Source organism: Heptranchias perlo, chromosome 29 (genome assembly GCF_035084215.1).
Source record: "Heptranchias perlo isolate sHepPer1 chromosome 29, sHepPer1.hap1, whole genome shotgun sequence".
NCBI classification, from domain to species: domain Eukaryota; kingdom Metazoa; phylum Chordata; class Chondrichthyes; order Hexanchiformes; family Hexanchidae; genus Heptranchias; species Heptranchias perlo.
The window spans coordinates 36140303-36162749 of NC_090353.1; the positions used below are offsets into that span (position 1 = coordinate 36140303).

General features: G+C 47.0%; 1 protein-coding gene across 1 annotated transcript; it reads right to left on the reverse strand.

Moving 5' to 3' along the window:
- Window positions 1-6084: 6084 nt before the first annotated feature.
- Window positions 6085-11585, reverse strand: rab3ab (RAB3A, member RAS oncogene family, b). The gene is made up of 4 exons (XM_067968743.1): window positions 11358-11585; window positions 9947-10065; window positions 8326-8450; window positions 6085-6455 (listed from the first exon to the last, which is right to left on the reverse strand). Exons 1-4 carry the CDS (start codon window positions 11583-11585, stop codon window positions 6265-6267), a joined length of 663 nt encoding a protein of 220 aa, XP_067824844.1. The 3' UTR covers window positions 6085-6264.
- Window positions 11586-22447: the final 10862 nt, after the last annotated feature.

The following is a 22447-nucleotide window of genomic DNA, read 5'->3' on the forward strand; positions in this document are numbered from 1 at the left end:
GCCATCATATCACATACCATAGCAACCAAGTTCCTCCTATCCTGAAATATAGCAGTTGAGCCCCCATATCCTGCTCCACAGAAACCAGACCTCTTGTATCCGATATGATAGCAACTAGGCCTCCACATCATGTACCATAGCAACCGGGCCTCTTGTATCCTATACTATAAGCAACCAGGCCTTCACATCATGTACCATAGCAACCGGGCCTCTTGTATCCTATACTATAAGCAACCAGGCCTCGATGCCTCTCCTTCCTTTCCATGCGCATTCAGCAATTATGATTTTGTCCTGGGAAACAAAATAAAGCTTCAAAAGAAGACAAAACTGTGGAAGTCTACTAAAGTAAGAAACTGCTAGATGCAGAAGCAACAATGCAAATCTTATCGATATTGAGCAAGGAGGAACAGAAATTGAACATTCAGATTTGTTGGATTGTTCTTAAACACACGCACACACACACACACACACTCACACATACACAGACACTCACATACACACACACTCACACACACATTACATAAAGCCCATTTCAAAATTTCTACATTGCTTTTCAACAAAGTTATTTTTAAGAAAATGAATTGTACAGAGGTACACTTAGTGCTTTGAAAGAGAAAGCTGCCACAAGCCGATAGAACAGAGCAAAGTTTTTGCTGAGGACATTAACACGCTAACTACACGATACAGGCACACACAGACCGATACTCTGGCTATTTACACTTATATACAATAAGGAAGACCTTCTATATAGAGCTTTTTTTTTCTATTTTTCCTACTTTTTTTTTTGCAAGGTGTGGCAAGCTACGTTACCTAACTCCCACCTCCACTGCACACCCCTCCCGAAAATAAAAACTGGGAAAACGGACATCTTTTGAGAAGAATATAAAGTCAGCCACTGACCGCGGCCTCAGGCCCCAAATACAGAGAGATACAGCCCCACGGGCGAAGTCTGAATTCAGCTGGATCACTTTAGCAGATGGGCAGAGAGATTTGTTATCCCATTTTAAAAAATGAATTCTTGGGATGGCCGGCATTTATTGCCCACCCTTAGTTGCCCTGCGGAGGTGGAGGTGGGGCACCTTCTTGAACTGAAGCAGTTTGATACAACTGAAGGCCATTATGAATCAACCACGTTGTGTGGGACTGGAGTCACGTACAGGCCCAGACTGGGTAAGGACGGCAGGTTTCCTTCCCTAAAGGGACATTAGTGAACCGGTTGGGGTTTTTACGACAATCTGACAGCTTCACTGGCCGCGGTGGGATTTGAACTCCCATTCTCTGGATTGCTGGTCCAGTAACATAACCATTTCGCTACACATACGCCTTTTCTTCCTTCTGAAAGCAGCGACTCTTGTTGGGGTCCTTTGCTCAAGTCTTTCCACGCTCGCTGCTGGAGTGGAGCTCGAGCTTAGCCCTGTCCTCACCCGATGTCCACATGTACACTCACCCACACACACGTTCATTGCAGCAGGAGTCACCGGTTGGGGATCAGGGATCTGAGGCCTCGTTTAGCACCCTCCCCGCCTCCCTCATTCGAGATCAGCCAACTCAGCATTTGAACGCGAGGCTTTTTCCCGCTCTGTGTAGCTCAGTGTCACATCCGGGGGGGTGTTTCGCAGCCAAGCCTCAGAACTTGCCAAACGGTTTTCTGATTCAGCACAGTCCGATCCCAGACTCGCTCTGGGGGGGGGGTGGGCCCCTTGATTTTTGAATTCTCCCCCTTTCCATTCACGTGGCTTCATTCTGAGCCTAGCTGAACTCAAACCAGCGCTGAATTGTTTGCAGCTGCACGCAAGAATCTTCTGGAAACATCTATAACTGGCCGGTGAGGGGGAGGGAAAGGCAACCCGATCCAGTTATCTCATTGGCTATTTAGAGATTTTAAAATAAAAGTGGCAATACTCTTGATTGCGATTGGACAATTTAAAACTGTAATAATAAGAAGTGGTCTATTGTTTGTCCTTTACCCTCCCACGTTCCCAACCTGACTGAACTGAACAGGATCAAAGTGTTTTGATGGGCACCTGAATAGAATTTGTGTTTTCTCCATTAACATTTGGACAGCTGACATCCCAGATAGAAAGGGGAAGTGGTGAAGGATCGTTAGGATAAATGAAATCTGAGGGGCTTTGATTGGATCGACAGGGAGAAACTTCTCACTGGCGGGAACCAGAGGACACAGATTTAAGATAATTGGCTAAAGAACCAGGGGGGGGAAGATGAGGAGAATTTTTTTTACGCAGCGAGTTGTTACAATCTGGAATGCATTTCCTGAAAGGGCGGTGGAAGCAGATTCAATAGTAACTTTCAAAAGGGAATTGGATAAATACTTGAAAAAGAAAATATTTGCAGGGCTATGGGGAAAAAGCAGGAAGAATGGGACTAATTGGATAGCTCTTTCAAAGAGCTGGCACAGGCACCTTGGGCTGAATGGCCTCCTTCTGCGCTGAAAGATTCTATGATTCTATCGGATTTAGCATCTTGTAAGCCAGGAAACAGATAGCCGTGTACAAACCCTCCCCGCTGGGTTATAATTACCCCCACATTTCCCGAGCACACACACATCAGATAACGCAGAGCAATTTGTTCAGTGCGTTGCTGGTGCGACAAAGAGGGAGAAAGGCTCAGGTACTCGTCCAGTGAGTTATTGCATCCTGTCGTTGTGCTGTTTCCCGGGAGTGCTGGGTTCTCTTGGTGGTTATTTCTGACCCGGTGTCGGTCGGAACAGTGTGCCGTTAAAATCGCTGCGGCAAACAAATCAACCCCGCCTATCCCACCCGTCCGACACCTCGTCAGTGGCACTGGGATATCTGGCCAGCTTGGCATGGGGTGGGGGGATGGGGGAGAGCAGGAAGGTGGAATCCCCGTTTCGTGCAGCAGTGGGGTGGAGGGTGAGGTGGAGCTAAAACTGGCCTCCGCACCTACTGCGAAAGAGGAGGAAAAAACATTCAGCCGGCTCGATCGCCGTCTAGTGACTCCTGCAATAATGTGTGTGGATTTTGGGCGAGGGTAAGATCAGCTGTGACGCCCCTGTGGTTGAATGTCTTCCCAACATTCACCGTCTAGGCTCATACATGAAGAATGGCCACTTGGGTGGTGTCCCATCCCCCAGTGGTTTGCATGTGGCTGTATCACTCGCTGGACAACAGGAGAAAATTGGAGTAAAGCAAAAAACAGATGGGGGTGGGAGTTGAAGATTTAGATAACAAAGATGGCTACCAGCAAGGGAGAATGTCAACTGCCTGACAACACAACCTTTACACAACCTTCACACAAGCAACCTACAGATCTCACAAGAGTGAAAGCAAGCGTGATATACGCACACTGCCAACATCTTTAACATTATCAGATATGTTGCCAGTTCCTTACATCCAAGTCCCTGAAGCACAGCAGTATAGAGCGAGGGACACACATATAGCATTCCAGAGAACCACAGTACTGAGCAAAGTTAAAGTAACTGTTACACTGGTGGAGCTGGATTAGATTACACGTCCAATAATATAACCACTACACTGAAGGGAAAGAAATTACAGGGCTATGGGGAAAGAGCAGGGGAGTGGGACTAATTGGATAGCTCTTTCAAAGAGCCAGCACAGGCACGATGGGCCGAATAGCCTCCTCCTGTGTTGTACCTACTATGATACTACCAGAATTATTTTCTTTCATTCGTTCATTCTTTATTTATCAATAAATAAATGAAAATAATTAACACCTGTTGCCACTTTACCAGCCAATTTAATCCCTCTCATTATCAGAGGGGGAAGGTGACACATAACAGGGTTCATTTCAAACACGTTATCGAGGGTCCTCCTGTTGCTCCTCTGATGGAGGGGCGGGGAGACGCCTGGTGCACTGGGACTGTCTCCATGAATTCTTGATCAGGTCTGTGTGACCTCGGGGTCCAATCAAGTTCAAAGGGCACTGATAGTACTGGTCACTTATAGAAATGGGTCACTCATGGTCCCTCCCCATCCAATACACAGTGATCACTCTCTGTCTGTCTGTCTGTCTCTGTGCTAATCAGCAGCAAAATTTAGTACTTTTTTAAAAACTCATTCTTGAGATGTGGGCATTGCAGGTAAGGCCACGTTTGTTGCCCGTCTCTAGTTGCCCTGAGAAGGTGGTGATGGGCTGCCTTCTTCTTGAACCACTGCAGTCCATACTCCCACAACGCTGTTACGTAGGGACCAGTTTGATACAGCTGAGTGGCTTGCTAGGTCACTTCAGAGGGTAGTTAAGAGTTGGTGCGGGAACTGGAGTCACACAAAGGCCCAGACCGGGTAAGGACGGCAAGTTTCCTTCCCTAAAGGATATTAGTGAACCAGTTGGGTTTTTACGACAATCCGACAGCTTCACGGTCACTTTTACTGAGACCATCTTTTTACTACAGATTTTTTCCAACAGAAATCAAATTCTCAAACTGCCAGAGTGGGACTCAAAGGGGCCGAGCAAGTCACTCAGCTACATCCAGGGCAACGAGGGAATGGGTAATAAATGTTGGTCTTGCCAGCGCCGCCCACATCCTGAGAGTGAATTTTTAAAAAGTCACAAAGGCCAACAGGATGACAGACGGCCTTCACGTATATGGGAGCGTTACTTCAGGGAGAGATTTATACCCTGGAGGGCAGCACAGTTACATAGAATTACATCAAATTTACTGCACAGAAACAGGCCATTCGGCCCAACAGGTCCATGCTGGTGTTTACGCTCCTCCCTTCCTATTACATCTCACCCTATCAACATGTCCTTCTATACTTTCTCTCTCATGTGTTTATCCAGCTTCCCCTTAAATGTATCTACACTATTTGCCTCAACTGCTCCTTGTGGCAGCGAGTTCCACATTCTCACCACTCTCTGGGTAAAGAAATTTCTCCTGAATTCCTTATTGGATTTATTAGTGACTATCTTATATTTATGGCCCCTAGTTCTGGACTCTCCCGCAAGTGGAAACATCTTCTCCATGTTTACCCTATCGAACCCCTTCATAATTTTAAAGACCCCTATCAGGTCACCCCTCAGCCTTCCCTTTCCTCGAGAAAAGAGCCCCAACCTCTTCAGTCTTTCCTGATAGTTATGACCTCTCAGTTCTGGTATCATGCTTATAAATCTTTTTTTGCACCTTCTCCAGTGCCTCTATATCCTTTTTGTAATATGGAGACTGCACACGGTACTCCAAGTGTGGTCTAACCAAGGTTCTATACAGTGTTTAACATAACTTCTCTGTTTTTCAATTCCATTCCTCCAGAAATGAACCCCAGTGCTTGGTTTGCTTCTTTTTAAATGGCCTTATTTGGATGTGCACAGGAAGGCCCATGCCGATTCCAATGGAAAACCCCCTTGTGGTATTGGCTGGTAAGTGTGAAAGGTCATATCCTTTCAGGCTGGCTAATGCAATAAATAACAGTCATGGTGCATGTGAAGTGAGCAATCGATCAGAGCAAGCCTTCTTGTCACAGTTATATGAAGGCCCAGCCATTCACTACATAGTCTATACAATGCAGAATCCAGACTCTCACCTCCTCGCAGACCCCTGCAACAAGAGCTGAAAGTCAGAATATTTTTGTGTGTGTGTGTGTGTGTGTGTGTGTGTTACCCCATGTGTGTGTCTGTGTGTCTGTGTGCATTTCAGCAGAGGGGAAAAGTTTGAAGATAACAGACAGAGACAGAATGATAGAAAAAGATAGACAGAAAAATGCATAAGAATGTGTGTGAGAGAAACACACAGACACACAGACAGTTTCTACATGTATCAGAGATGGCACAAGACTAATTTTCTCACATGAGAATAATTCACAGAAAAAAAACTTAAGAATAAATATACATTGCAAAAATACTAAACCTCCCTCCTCAGGTAGAAAGGTGTCAGGGAACTAAGGCCCAGGGAGGGGTAGAGAAGCAGAGGGCTTTCTACTCAACCCCTGCAAACCAAATCATGATTGTCACAGATGCAATAATTCACCGTTGCCATAATTGGGGTTTGGGAGGGGTGGTGAGTAATGAGACAATAGACTGTATGAGTTTTATACACTCAATATATCTGCGTAGATTGACCACACAACACCCTGAGATGTGTTGGTTCTAGTTTTGAATTTTGTCATGGAGTAATCCCGGGCCTGTACTCTTTTGTCCATTCGGGTGCCTGAATGCGTCTCCTTTTTTTTTAAAAAGGGGGAAGGCGGAGGACAGGACAGGATGGACAGAGAGAAAGAGAGAGAGAGATAACAAAAAGTAAAGGAGGTGTTGGGATTGTTTCCTGGGAGGTATTTAGCAGCCGCAGTCCTGGTGCGGAGGAGTGGGCTGCTCGTTGAGCTGTGTACCTTGCTTCGCTCCAGTCACAGCGGGGTCTGCTGCGTCCAAGCTTTCAGACATCTTTTCGCAGATGATGTCCACCAAGCGCTCGAACGTTTGTTTGATGTTGATGTTGTCCTTTGCGCTAGCTTCGAAAAACTCAAACCCTGCAAGCAAAGAGAAAAGCAATCGTTTCAGTCTTGACTCGATGAACGAAGGCAGGAGAATAAGGAATCTTAGCCGGGGGGGCGGGGAAGGAGGGAAGGAAGGGAGGGAGTGTGAGGTTCAAAACCCCTTTAACAAAAGACATTTGAAGGGAAGGGTTAACTGGACCCCTTTTAAACAAAGACGTTTGAAAACCTGGGTGTGTTGTTCCAACTCTTTGTTCAGTCAACTGCAACCAAATGGCACCAGAATGGCTGGTTGGATAAATATCAGCTGTCATTTAAGACGTTCTTGTTCTGCCAACCCCTCTCCTCCCACCATCCCTCGCTCGGCTAGATGCAGCCTCAGTAGTGGCAATGGAGCATTTTTATTTTGAAGCAGTAAGTGGCCATTAGGCCCAAACCCATGCACTTTTTCCAGAGATAAACCCCAGCTACCTGCTTTCTCACCAGAACCCTCAATTACCTTCTCCCGAGGAACAGTAGGAACAGGAATAGGCCATTCGGCCCCCTCGAGCCTGCTCCGCCATCATGGCTGATCTGCACCTCAACTCCATTTACCCATCTTTGACCCATCTTTGCTCCATATCCCTCGATACCCTTACCCCACAAAAATCTATCGATCTCACTCCTGAAAGCTACAACTAACCCCCAGCATCCAAAGCCTCTTGGAGGAAGAGAGTTCTAGATTTCCACTCCCCTTTGTGTGAAAATGTGCTTCCTGATTTCGCTCCTGAACGGCCTAGCTCTAATTTTAAGATTATGTCCCCTGGTTTGTGATTCCCCCCACCAGAGGAAGTAGATTCTCCATATTTACCCTATCAAATCCTTTAATCATCTTAAATCACTCCTCAATCTTCTAAACTCAAGGGAATGCAATCCAGGTTTATGCAACCTGCCCTCATATAACCCTATAAGCCCACATCAACCTCGAAAGCTCCAACTGGCCCCCAACATCTACAGCCTTTTGTGGGGAGAGAGTTCCAGATTTCCACTACCCTTTGTAGAAACTCATTTAATTGCGTCTCGATTACCATTTACATTGTCTACTTCAATGGCCTCTGGGTGAAAAGTTCCCTTTCCCCAACTTCCCTTCTTACACTGAACTTCCTGATTTTTTTTTTTAGCTCGTGTTCAATGGGATTTGAAGCCTTCACCACAGGGAATAATTTGCCTGAATCAATTTTGTTAATCCCCTTCATAATCTTAAAACTGCAGTTGGATAACCTTAAGAGTCTCCTCTCAGCCCCGACTTTCCTCATGGCTTAAATTCCTGAATCCTGGAATCATCTTTATTGTCCCACCCCCACCATCTGACCCCTCTCCAGGGCAATAATATCCTTCCATTATTAGGTGGCCAGAACTCTGCTGCCCATACCCTAACTCGCACCAAGTCCCGTTCACCCATCACCCCTGTGCTCGCTGACCTACATTGGCTCCCGGTCTGGTAACGCCTCGATTTTAAAATTCTCATCCTCGTTTTCAGATCCCTCCATGGCCTCACCCCTCCCTATCTCTGTGACTTCCTATAATTCTGGCCTCTTGCGCATCCCTGATTTCCATCGCTCCACCATTGGCGGCCGTGCCTTCAGCCGCCTGGGCCCTAAGCACTGGAATTCCCTCCCTAAACCTCTCCGCCTCTCTCTCCTCCTTTAAGACACTCCTTAAAACCTACTACTTTGACCAAGCTTTTGGTCACCTGTCCTAATATCTCCTTATGTGGCTCGGAGATAGTCGCTCCTGTGAAGCGCCTTGGGGTGTTGTACAACGTTAAAGGCGCTTTATAAATATAAGTAGGTGGTGGTGGTGGGATCTGACCAGCACCTTATTCAGCAATAATACAATGGCTTTAGACTTCTACTGGTGATCTTACCTAGGTGGTCGGCAAGCTGCTTCCCCCCCTCCGCCAACACCACACGCTCATCCTCCATGTCGCACTTGTTCCCAACCAACAAGACCTGGGCGTTGTCCCATGAGTAGGTCTTAATTTGGGTTGACCTGTGAAGAACAGAGACCGTGCATTTAACATACTTGGGGAACAGAAACAGCAAACATGCTCCTGAGGAAGATTCGTTCATTACACAAACTGAGTGTCCGTACAGGATTGGCAACTTCCCCAACAGAAATGAGAAGATTAACAGCCACAGGATAGTTCAGAGGTTTTTTTTGTCTTCCATTTAACAAAAAAAGACTTGCATTTATACAGCACTTTTCACAACCTCAGGACGTCCCAAAGCGCTTTACAACCAATGAGGCACTTTTTGAAGTGTAGTCACTGTTCTAATGTAGGAAACGTGGCAGCCAATTTGCGCACAGCAAGATCCCACGAACAGCAATGAGATAATGACCAGGGAATCTTTTTTTAGTGATGTTGGTTGAGGGATAAATATTGGCCCAGGACACCGGGGAGAACTCCCTTGCTCTTCTTCAAAATAGTGCCATGGGCAGACGGGGCCTCGGTTTAACGTCTCATCTGAAAGACGGCACCTCCGACAGTGCAGCGTTCCCTCAGTACTGCAATGGGAGTGTCAGCTTGGATTTTGAGCTCAAGTCTCTGGAATAGGACTTTAACCCACAACCTTCACGAGTGCTACCCACTGAGCGATAAATAACACATTAAAGATTTTTAAGCCCACTAGGCCTTTTCCTAGTTAACTTCATGGTTCTATCATTCGTTTGGTGAAAGATTCCTACCTGAATTCCCTCCTTGCTGTTACGTTATTCACTCTTACTCTTATGTCCCCTGGGATTTGAACCCTTCCTCATAGGGAACAATTTGTCTGGATCAACTTTTGTCAATTCCCTTCATGATCTTGAAATAATTCAATCAGGTGCTGTTGAAGTCTCCTCTTGTCCAAAGAAAGCAAGCCCCACTTTCTTAATCTTTCCTCATGACTGAAATTCCTGACATCCGGAATCACTTTGGTTGTTTGCCTGTTCAGAGCACTCACGTCCTTCCCATGAATAGGTATCCAGGGAAGAGTCCCAATCCTTATAGAATGATACAGCACAGAAGGAGGCCATTTGGCCCATTGTGCCTGTGCTGGCTCTTTGAAAGAGCTATCCAATTAGTCCCACTCCCCTGCTCTTTCCCCATAGCCCTGCAAATTTTTCCCCTTCGAGTATCTACCCAATTCCCCTTTGAAAGTTACTACTGAATCTGTTTCAGGCAGCGCATTCCAGATCATAACAACTCACTGCGTTAAAAAAAATTCTCTTCATCTCCGCTCTGGTTCTTTTGCCAATTACCTTAAATCTGTGTCCTCTGGTTACCGACCCTCCTGCCACTGGAAACAGTTTCTCCCTATCTACTCTATCAAAACCCTTCATAATTTTGAACACCTCTATTAAATCTCCCCTTAACCTTCTTTGCTCTAAGGAGAACAACCCCAGCTTCTCTCGTCTCTCATATTTACATATTTTATACTTCATTATATTACATACTTCACCCATATTTACAGCTCTTTCCTTCCAGGCACCCGTAGGTAACTTACCAGTCCTGGACAGCGTTGAATGATTCTTCATTAGTAATGTCATACATCAGGATAAAGCCCATGGCGCCACGATAGTAAGCTGTGGTGATGGTCCTGTACCGCTCCTGGCCTGCGGTGTCCTGCAATGAGCACAAGGGCGGAACATTCAGTAAACGCTCCACAGGAATGAAAGAGATTAAGAACAATTACAGTTAAATCTCCTTGTTTCGGTAAAAGTTCTTTGGTTTTTGAGCAATAACAACAGCAACTTGCGTTTAGATAGCACCTTTAATGAAGTAAAACGTCCCAAGGCGCTTTGCAGGAGCGTAATCAGACAAAACTTTACACCAAGCCAAAGGAGATAGGTCTTGGTCAACAAGGTAGGTTTTAAGGAGCATTTTAAAGGAGGAGAGAGAGGTAGAGAGGTTTAGGGAGGGAATTCCTTAGGGCCTAGACGGCTTAAGGCACGGCCGTCAATGGTGGGGTGAAGGAATTCAGGGATGCGCAAGTGGCTAGAATTGGAGAAACGCAGTGATCTCGAAGGGTTGGAGGGCTGGAGGAGGTTCCAGATTTAGGAAAGGGCGAGGCCAAGGAAGGATTTGAAGTGTTTGTAATTCCTCAAACACACCTGAACTGTCAGGAGGGGCCCTCCCTCCCATCTGTTCCATATGGAGGCCAAACACAGCAGCACGTGCCGCGAAATCTGGGCCTGCTCGAACTTCACCTAACCATGAGCTGCAAACCAGCCGTGGAGCTGGTCAGCAACTGCATTCTTGTCCAGGAATCATCGTCCGGTGCATCTGGGGAATGAAATACTTTGCCAATTTTTGATCACGCAGTGTCAGCATTACATAAAATTACGTAGAATGTACAGCACAGGAAAAGGCCATTGGGCCCATCAGGTCCATGCACCGCGGTGTTTATGCTCCACACGAGCCTCCTCCCTCCCTACTTCATCTATTCCCATCAGCATATCCTTCTACTCCTTTCCCTCTCATGTCATTAAATGCATCCATGCTAGTCGCCTCAACCACCCCTTGTGGGAGCGAGTTCCACATTCTAACTTCTTCTCTGGGTAAAGAAGTTTCTCCTGAATTCCCGATTGGATTTATTAGTGACTATCTCATATTTATGGCCTCTAGTTCTGGCCTCTCCCGCAAGTGGAAATATTATCCATGTCTAGGACAGGTGGGACATGGCTAGACCCTACACTGCCCTGACAATGCACCTCAACCTCAAGGCCGGTCATTCTGTGGCCTCTCTGAGTGACAATGCCAATTCAGTGCCAGCTTTGAACCGAGATGGGACCACCCTGAATCCTTTTCACGTAGGACCCTTACAGCCAGCGGACAGAGAAAACATCCATTCCGTCGGTGCGAGCTGGGGAAAGCAACTTAACAATGGAAACATGGAGCTAGATATCGTCTCTTACCCAGATCTGCAGCTTGATCCTCTTTTCATTCCTGTAAATAGTCTTCACTTTGAAGTCGATTCCAACAGTGCTGACAAACGCTGGGGTGAAGGAATCATCGGCGTATCGGAACAGGAATGAAGTTTTCCCGACGCTGCTGTTCCCGATGATCAGGATCTTGAACATATAATCGAAGTTTTGATCTGAGGACTCCTTCTGTCCAAAACGTGGGTCTGTAGCCGAAGCCATCTACGAAAAGCAAATTATTCTCATTAACACGGGGTGAAGGCAACAAAATAACTTGGATTTATCTCAAACCTTCTTACATCATTCAGGAACATCCTAAAGCTTTACGCACAGCGAATTACTTTGAATATTGTTGTTATGCAGGCAAATGCAGCAGCGAATTTGCACACAGCAAGATCCCACAAACAATAATGACTGATTAATCCTTTTTCTTTTTGATGGTGGTGTTGGTGGTGGTTGAGGAGAGAATGTTGGTTGAGGGGAGAATGTTGGCCAGGACACTGGGAGGACTTCCTGCTCCACTTGCAATGAGGCAACTCTCTCAGCACTGCACTGGAACGCTAGTCTAGATAATGTACACCACGTGACCTACCTCTTGCTACACAACATTTTTACGTTACGTTCTCACTTCCACTTTCCCCTCTACTCGTTGCAGCCTTCCTTGGCAGAGAGTGCAGACAGTATATCTTCTAGGGTTGTCAACCCTGGTTGGACATATTCCGGGAGGTTTCATCACATGACATACCACTTCCAACCGTTCCGCCCCCATGCTCCCGCCATTGGTCACCTGACACGTCCATCGTCTCTGTGCCCCACCTTCCCCCAGCCAATTGGAAAGCAAATAAACTCTTTGTTACCCGATTGGATGATTCTTGACTGTCAGTCAAGCGGTCTTCTTTCTCCATCGCCGATATTTGTTTAATGCCCCTTTGATTCCCTGCGCCCCCCCCCACCCCGTTGCTTGCAGGAGATTAATCTTGAATTCCTGGAGATTCCCGGACAGTCCAGGAGGGCTGGCAACCCCATTAGCAACTTGTAGCTCTTTGCCATTCCTGCTCCGAGCAGCCAGTTTATGGTAAAAGGCTGGGAGAAACCAGGTTGGCAATTGAGGAGAAATGATTTGAACGTCAAAAGGGTTATCATCATTGCAGGGATCAAATCCTAGAGGATACAACAACAACTTGCATTTATATAGCGCCTTTAACATAGTAAAACGTCCCAAGGCGCTTCACAGGAGCGATTATCAAACAAAATTTGACACTGAGCCACATAAGGAGATATTAGGACAGGTGACCAAAAGTTTGGTCAAAGAGGTAAGTTTTAAGGTACGTCTTAAAGGAGGAGAGAGAGGTAGAGAGGCAGAGGGGTTTAGGAAGGGAATTCCAGAGCTTAGGGTCTAGGCAGCTGAAGGCACGGCCGCCAATGGTGGAGCGAAGAAAATCGAGGAAGCGCAAGAGGCCAGAATTGGAGGAGTGCAGAGATCTCGGAGGGTTGTAGAGCTGGAGGAGGTTACAGAGATAGGGAGGGGCGAGGCCATGGAGGGATTTGAAAACAAAGATGAGAATTTTAAAATCGAGGCATTGCCGGACCGGTAGCCAATGTAGGTCAGCGAGCACAGGGGGTGATGGGTGAACGGGACTTGGTGCGAGTTAGGATACGGGGCAGCAGAGTTTTGGATGAGCTCAAGTTTACGGAGGGTGGAAGGCGGAAGGCCGGCCAGGAGAGCATTGGAATAGTCGAGTCTGAGGTAACAAAGGCACGGGTGAGGGTTACAAGTTAAAAATGAGGAGGTTAGGGGAAAGGCAGCAAAATATTTGTGCCCAAAGAGTATTTGAGCTTGTGGAATAAGTTACCGAGCACTGACTGTGTCAATGGGTCGAGACACAATTAGATGCATTTCTGAAGAGAAGGGATTGAGGGACATGGCGACAAGATGGGTAGCTGGGGTTGAGATCAATCAAAATGGGGTTTGGTGCGCCTAATGGCCTAATTCTGTTCCTAAAAATTCCAGGGGTTAAATCTCCACCCATCACTCCATGAATGTCCCTCAGTTCTTTCATTCCTTTCCCTTCCCGCCACAATCAAGAAAAGAGATAGAGGGACAAAACTTGCCATGCGAGTTTGGTACGATGTCCTACTGTCGCAAGGGATATCCCGTGTCCTCATTGTGTTGAAATCAACATAACATCAACAACTCATTGTTCCCCAGGACCTTGAAACTGTGGAACTCCTCCCCACCCCCAGTCTTTCCTCCCTCCTACAATCTATAGGCTTTCAAAACCCAAGCTTGGTTTACCAAATCTTTGCTCCTACTCTTCCTAACCTTGGTGCTGTGCCCTGCACTGTGGGCCTCAGCCCTTCACCGGGATTTCTCACCCATAAAACTACACAGTCAATGACCAAAGTTTCAAATTTAGATTTTCTTTTCCACCTTGGTCATTGATGCCTGTATGTACCTTAAAAATCATATGTGGATAAGGGGAGAGGTGGGGGGGGGGAGGAGAGGTGGGTGGGGGGGGGAGGAGAGGGGGGGAAGGGGGGGAGAGGGGGGAAGGGGGAGGGAGGGGGGGAAGGGGGAGGGAGGGGGGGAAGGGGGGAGGGAGGGAGGAGAGGGGGAAGGGAGGGGAGAGGGGGAAGGGAGGAGAGGGGGGAAGGGAGGAGAGAGGGGGAAGGGCGGAGAGAGGGGGAAGGGCGGAGAGAGGGGGAAGGATGGGGAGGAGAGGGGGGAAGGGAGGAGAGAGGGGGAAGGTAGGAGAGAGGGGGAAGGGAGGAGAGAGGGGGAAGGAGGAGAGGTGGGAAGGAAGGAGAGGAGAGGGGAAGGGAGAAGGTAAGGGAGAGAGAGTGAGAGGAAGAGAGAGACACACGCAATATGATTCAGAATATGATTGGGGTTCCTACTCTTCAAATAATGCTCTTGGCCAATGAGCAATATGGAAACCATCTTGGAACACTCCAGATGTTGGCCGTGGCTCAGTGGGTAGCAAGCACTCTCTCATCCTGAGTCAGAAGGTCGTGGGTTCAAGTCCCACTCCAGAGACTTGAGCACATAACCCAGACTGACATTCCAGTACCATACTGAGGGAATGCTGCAATGTCGGAGGTGCCGTCTTTTGGATGAGACGTTAAATTGAGGCCCCATCTGCCCTCTCAGGCGGACATAAAACATCCCATGGCACTACTGCGAAGAAGAGCGGGGGAATAATTCTCCCGGTCTCCTGGCCAATATTTATCCCTCAACAAACATCACTCAAACAGATTAGCCAGTCATTATCTCATTGCTGTTTGTGGGAGCTTGCTGTGCGCATACTGGCTGGGGTACAGATTCACACATCATTAAAAGTAGCAATGCAGGTTAACAAGGCCATAAAAAATGCAAACCAAGCACTGGGGTTCATTTCCAGAGGAATAGAATTGAAAAGCAGAGAAGTTATGTTAAACTTGTATCGAACCTTGGTTAGACCACACTTGAAGTATTGTGAACAGTTCTGGTCTCCATATTATAAAAAGGATATAGAGGCACTGGAGAAGGTGCAAAAAAGATTTGCTAGGATGATACCAGAACTGAGAGGTTATAACTATTAGGAAAGACTGAACAGGCTGGGGCTTTTTTCTTAAGAAGAGAGAAAACTGAGAGGTGACCTGAAAGAGGTCTTTAAAATTATGAAAGGGTTTGACGAGGTAGGCATAGAGATGTTTCCACTTATGGGGGAGACCAGAACTAGGGGCCATAAATATAAGATAGTCACTAGTAAATCCAATAGGGAATTCAGGAGAAACTTCTTTACCCAGAGAGTGGTGAGAATGTGGAACTCGCTGCTACAAAGAGTAGTTGAGGTGAATAGTGTAGATACATTTAAGGTGAAGCTGGATAAACACATGAGGGAGAAAGGAATAGAAGGATATGGTGATAGGGTGAGATGAAGTAAGGTGAGAGGAGGCTCGTGTGGAGCATAAACACCGGTATAGACCTATTGGGCCTGTTTCTGTGCTGTGTAATTCCATGTACATTAGAGTGACTACGTTTCAAAAGTAATTCATTGGCTATAAAGTGCTTTGGGATGTCCTGAGCCCATGAATGGCGCTATATAAATGCAAGTTCTTTCTTTCCATCAAATCTGATGAAGCCAGGTATTGGGACTAACTCCTTCACCCCCATGGAACTCTCTGACCTCTCTTTCCTCCCACAAGTTTCAATTTTAAGCTGTGATCCAGTGTTGATAACCAGATGGAACCAAACTATGAGTCAACTCAACACTGAATTAACGTCAGCAGCAAATGGTGTGACAGCAGGCTCCTTGTAGCTGATATCTTCATATGTTCAGTGTAAGAATTTAATTTCACCACGGATACCAGCGGTCACCAGGGCAACACGTGCTGTCACTACGGATACCCAGTGTCAGGAGGCAGTATACGGTTGGGAGGCAGCGTGTCCTGTCACCATGGTTACCCGTGGTTGGGAAGCAGCGTGTCCTGACACCATGGTTACCCGCGGTTGGGAGGCAGCGTGTCCTGTCACCATGGTTACCCGCGGTTGGGAGGCAGCATATGCTGTCACCGTGGTTACCCGCGGTTGGGAGGCAGCGTGTCCTGACACCATGGTTACCCGCGGTTGGGAGGCAGCGTGTCCTGTCACCGTGGTTACCCGCGGTTAGGAGGCAGCATGTGCTGTCACCATGGTTACCCGCGGTTGGGAGGCAGCGTGTCCTGTCACCATGGTTACCCGCGGTTGGGAGGCAGCATGTGCTGTTACCATGGATATCCATGGTTGGGAGGCAGCATGTGCTGTCACCATGGTTACCCGCGGTTGGGAGGCAGCGTGTCCTGTCACCATGGTTACCCGCGGTTAGGAGGCAGCATGTGCTGTTACCATGGATATCCATGGTTGGGAGGCAGCATGTGCTGTCACCATGGTTACCCGCGGTTGGGAGGCAGCGTGTCCTGTCACCACGGTTACCCGCGGTTAGGAGGCAGCATGTGCTGTTACCATGGATATCCACGGTTGGGAGGCAGCATGTGCTGTCACCATGGTTACCCGTGGGTGCGAGGCATCACTTTATCTCACCATGGAACATCGGGATTCTATACAATGGGAATGGGTGGGAAGGGGTTTTGTCCATTGGAAATTCTGTGGTTACATCAGGTATATATTTACCTACAGTTGGATGTATATATTTAACTAGGAAAAAGAAAGATGACCCTGGAAGCCAAGTACCTTAGAAGCTGACCAAACCTGCACTGAATCTTACCAGACCCCTCCCATTACAGCAACTGGATGAGGCAAGGGACAATCCATCAGAATTCCTGCTCCCGATCATGACCCACTGATTGTTGCTGGAAAGCCAATGGACCAGGCTCAGCTGTGATGCTGCCTTGGGAAATAGCTTGCTAAAACTCACTGTCTATGTTTACACATGAAGAATGGCTAGTTGGAGGGAGTGGGATGGGGGCATGTGGTGGAACCCACACCCCAGCAAGGAGTCTGTGCCTTCAGGAGAGATGGGGAGGAAACAATTGGGGTCCTTGCAGAGAACCCCAAAATTCACCACCATACACACCACTAACTTGGCCCCATCATCGTCAGCCTCAGTAACCACTTCAAGCTTGTCCTGTTAATCACATAGAATGAAAGATCTTGCATTTATATAGTGCCTTTCAACCTCAGCATGACCCAAAGCACTTCACAGCCAATGAAATACTTTTGAAGTGTAGTCACTGCTGTAATGTAGGAAACATGGCAGCCAATTTGCGCACAGCAAGATCCCACAAACAGCAATGAGATAAATGATCAGCTAATCAGTTTGTAGGTGTTGGTTGAGGGATAAATATTGGCCAGGACACCGGGGATAACTCCCTGCTCTTTTTCAAAATATTGGCCATGGGATCTTTTACATCCACCTGAGAGAGCAGACGGGGCCTCGGTTTAATGTCTCATCTGAAATATGATACCTGTCTGAAATGGCCAGCTCCCCTTGTGGCTCTGTTGATAAATGTACCAGCCCATGGAGTACTGACATCTGGGATGTTTTTCTACGTTAAAGGCACCATATAAAGTTATTGTTGTTGGTAAGCCAAACAGACCAGGAAAGTCCCAAGTTTCAGCTATGGTCTGGGCTGAGTTCACTGATCTTAGACAAGATCACATGGAGGTGCAATGTTGCCACTAGGGTGTCACTGAAATTATCTTAGTGACCACTTGAACTGTGAAAAAACAACCCAGCTGTATAATTCTAGATTCTGCCCTTCCAACTTGAGTTGTGTCGGGAGAGAACATTTGGAATAGAATAACATGGGGGTACAGTACTGGGGGGTACAGGTCTGTCACTGTATAACACTGGGGTACAGTACTGGTGGATACAGGTCTGTCACTGTATAACACTGGGGTACAGTACTGGTGGGTACAGGTCTGTCACTGTATAACACTGGGGTACAGTACTGGTGGGTACAGGTCTGTCACTGTATAACACTGGGGTACAGTACTGGTGGGCACAGGTCTGTCACTGTATAACACTGGGGTACAGTACTGGTGGGTACAGGTCTGTCACTGTATAACACTGGGGTACAGTACTGGTGGGTACAGGTCTGTCACTGTATAACACTGGGGTACAGTACTGGTGGGTACAGGTCTGTCACTGTATAACACTGGGGTACAGTACTGGTGGGTACAGGTCTGTCACTGTATAACACTGGGGTACAGTACTGGTGGGTACAGGTCTGTCACTGTATAACACTGGGGACAGTACTGGTGGGTACAGGTCTGTCACTGTATAACACTGGGGTACAGTACTGGTGGGCACAGGTCTGTCACTGTATAACACTGGGGTACAGTACTGGTGGTGGCAGCAATTGTAAGGGACAAATTAAGAGCACCTGACACAAAATTATACCACATCACTTAAGTGTATAGAATTGCATTGATTTTTTTCCTAGTTTATTAGTAACCTTAGCCCAGTGACAACACTGACCTGGCAGCTGAGTGTCCTGCGACGAGCTGAGACTGGTACCTATAGAACCACAGTACACAAGCCCTATACCTGCCAGCCTTGTGCCCTCTATTGGGCAGATTATAAATAAACTGTGGAACGCGTTTTTTTAGCACACAACCACTGCGCTCCAGCTGGAGATCACTTGCCCTCTATCGGAAAGAAAATGCAACCTAGTAACCATTTTCTAACCACACTTGTGGTTTTATTGAAGTGAAGCTACGTTGTATATACTGCCTATCCGTATACAGCACTGAATACATGATTCATGCACCTCACTGTTCACACGGTAATTTATTTATGGTTAATTTCTGCAACAATTTATCTAATCCGATCAGTCAGTGTGTAAATTGGAAATGTGTCAGTGTTGTTTCCATTCAGCATGTCTGCAGTGGAGAGGTACAGGGCGATGCCACTAGTGTCAGTATCTCTGATCCCGGGTAAAGCAGCGAGGCTCTGCTTATGAGCAGCCTCAGCACCGCAAGCTGCTGCTTTCGGATGCATCTGACCTGCGGACATTTGCTGTCAGGGAGGTTTAAAGCCCGAAGTGAAGGCGGCTGCACAGACAGGCAATGACACGGCTGCAGGAATGAGGGCAGCTCAAGAATGAATGAGCCAAAGATCACCATCAATTTCAGGATCAGTAACTACACGCCATTGAAAAAGATCTGCGACCTTTTAACGAAACCACTGCATTGATATACGCTTCAATATTTCAATGTGCACGTCCTCCCACCCCCTCCCTTCATCTCCCCCAACTCTGACATCCTATGTCAAATGAAGGTTATTAAAAAAAAAATTGCAAGTCTTGTAAATATAAACAAAAAAAAACCTGTTGCGACAATTAGATTAAATGCAACGGACTGTACATGGGTGGCGAGTGCAATCTGCTGTCCTTTCGGCCCCAACCCCCCTTAACCCTTACCTTTAAAGCGTTTGCCTCAGTGACGGTCTCTATAAACACTGCAGCACCTGCAGCAGCAGCACCGCGGCTGATTGACAGCTCCGCCTGACGTCACTCCCCAGGACCGGGCTGGGGGGAGGGAGGGAGGGGGGCGGGACGCTGGGCCCACTGATTGACACCACAATCAACCAATAGAACGCCAGAGCATCCCCACTCGCTCACTTAACATGTCCCTTTTCCCTTTATTATTTCCATTTACGTTAACCGGCCATCGAATAATGAACCTCAGTGAATTTAAATCAAACGTCTCAACACCTGGCACAACTGGGTAAATCTTAATTTATTCAAAAGCTTATGAATTATTCACAATGACGTCATTAGGGTCCTGCTAAACATGACTGGACCAGTATTAGGGGTTTTTTTTTTGCTAGCTATTTATATATTTTAAATGTTAAACCGAGTTAATCATTAGTGCAAAAGCAATGAGACCGCAATGGCAGAGAAAGTATAGAAGTTAATTGGAGTAAAAATAGCCTTCATGAATAATTAATTATCTCTGTTTAATTATTCATTAGGTTGCATCTCTTCAACACACCCACACGCAAATTTATTCTATTTCCAGCATAATTTAGTGTCAAAATCGAGTCTCCAGTACAAGGGAAACTAGTCGGTTGCAAAAAGCAATAGAAAGCGAGGAGCCAGCACTTTCTGCACCGTTCTGCATAATTAATGACGCACGGAGCACACATGAATAATTAATTGCAGGTGACGTCAGCACGCTGCTAGACCCCTGATGAGTCCGCCTGGCACAGCGCCGCCTGGCGACGGGAGGAGTCGCCGCCACTGCAGAATTTCCTGTCCTTGGCTGGAAATTGGGGTCTGGTCGGTGCCAATGTGGCACGTCTGGCAGTGGGAGATTGGAAGCAAGTCATTCCCGCGTGGCAGGCTCAGTAATCCAACGCCTGAACGACACCGGGGCTGAAAGGGTTACATTATAAGGACATGTCGCGTGGACTAGGCTTGAGTACATTCCCTTGAGTATAGAAGATTAAGGGGTGATCTAATTGAGGTGTTTGAGATGATTAAAGGATTTGATAGGGTGGATAGAAAGAAACTATTTCCTCTGGTGCGGGGAGTCCAGAACAAGGGGGCATAATCTTAAAATTAGAGCCAGGGCGTTCAGGGGTGATGTCAGGAAGCATTTCTTCACACAAAGGGGAGTGGAAATCTGGAAGTCTCTCCCCCAAAAAGCTGTTGAGGCTGAGGGTCAATTAAAAACTTCAAAACTGAGATTAATAGATTTTCTTTAGGCAAGGGTATGAAGATTTCGGAACCAAGGCGGGTACTTGGAGTTACGGTGCAGATCAGCCATGATCTAATTGGATGGAGGAACAGGCTCGAGGGGGCTGAATGGCCTCCTCCTGTCCCCTACGTTCCTATGTTCCTGAACAAAGGGAGTCCTTAGTAGCTCAGGGCTTGGTTGGTAGCTCTCACTTTTACTAACGAACACACGAAATTCAAGGGCAGGAAAAGACCAGCTGGTCCTTCAAGTCTGCCCCACATCAGAAGGTTACGGGGAGATTTAATAGAGGGGTTCAAAATTATGAACGGTTTTGACAGAGTAAATAAGGAGAAACTGTTTCCAGTGGCAGGAGGGTCGGTAACCGAGGCGACATAAGGAAACGTTTTTTTAAGCAGCGAGTTGTTATGATCTGGAATGCGCTGCCTGAAAGGGCGGTGGAAGCAGATTCAATAGTAACTTTCAAAAGGGAATTGGATAAATACTTGAAGGGAAAAAGTTAACAAGGCTATGGGGAAAGAGCAGGGAAATGGGACTGATTGGATAGCTCTTTCAAAGAGCCAGCACAGGCACGATGGGCTGAATGGACTCCTTCTGTGCTGTATCTACTAAGATACTATGATACTAAGATACTATGATACTATGATTGCTGGAGCATTGTGACTAAACGCTTCCTCCCTGCCTCCCATCCCCAGCCATGTAAGTTTGTGTAAAATGTTCTGCTTTTTCTAACAGCTGCACCTCAGTCTCAAGGTTAAATGTACTTGATGATCTCCCCCTCCGCCATTAAACAACAACAACTTGCATTTATATAGCGCCTTTAACGTAGTAAAATATCCCAAGGCGCAGCACAGGAACGGAATCGGACAAAAATTGACACCGAGCCAAAGAAGGAGATATTGGGACAGGTGAACAAAAGCTCGGTCAAAGAGGTAGGTTTTAAGGAATGGTTTAAAGGAGGAGAGAGAGGTAGAGAGGTGGAGAGGCTAAGGGAGTGACATCCTGTGGTTTAAAGGGGCTACGTCTCAGTGGAAAAAGGTTTGCCCAAACCTGCTAAAATCTCATCCCACTCTCCCCTACCCCACTGTAACACTGTCCCACTCTCCCCTACCCCACTGTAACACTGTCCCACTCTCCCCTACCCCACTGTAACACTGTCCCACTCTCCCCTACCCCACTGTAACACTGTCCCACTCTCCCTTACCCCACTGTAACACTGTCCCACTCTCCTTTACCCCACTGTAACACTGTCCCACTCTCCCCTACCCCACTGTAACACTGTCCCACTCTCCCCTACCCCACTGTAACACTGTCCCACTCTCCTTTACCCCACTGTAACACTGTCCCACTCTCCCCTACCCCACTGTAACACTGTCCCACTCTCCTTTACCCCACTGTAACACACTCCCACTCTCCAGTGCCCGTTACAGTGGGGGAGGGAAGAGTGAGACGCGTCTTAACATCATCTCTCTCCTTACCTTTTCACTTATGATGTCATGGGTACGGTAGCATAGTGGTTATGTTACTGGTCTAGTAATCCAGAGTCATGAGTTCAAATCCTGACATGGTAGCTGGGGAATTTAAACACTATTAATTAAATAAAATCTGGAATTAAAAAAACTAGTATCAGTAATGGTGACCATAAAACTACCAGATTGTCATAAAAACCCATCTGGTTCACTAATGCCCTTATAGGGAAGGAAACCTGCCGTCCTTACCCAGTCTGGCCTATATGTGACTCCAGACCCACACCAATGTGGTTCATTCTTAATCGTCCTCTGAAATGGCCTAGCAAGTCACGCAGTTGTACAATCTTGCTATGAAAAGTTTAATAAGAATAAAACCGGATGGACCACCAGGCACCGGACACGACAAAGGCAAACCAAGCCCAGTCAACCCT

Coding starts and splice junctions, on each gene's coding strand:
- rab3ab (XM_067968743.1), bottom strand. CDS start 11,585: ATGGCTTCGGCTACAGACCCACGTTTTGGACAGAAGGAGTCCTCAGAT. Junction 10,066..11,357: donor GGATCAAGCTGCAGATCTGG/GTAAGAGACGAT, acceptor TGCTCATTGCAG/GACACCGCAGGCCAGGAGCG. Junction 8,451..9,946: donor TTCAACGCTGTCCAGGACTG/GTAAGTTACCTA, acceptor TGTTCTTCACAG/GTCAACCCAAATTAAGACCT.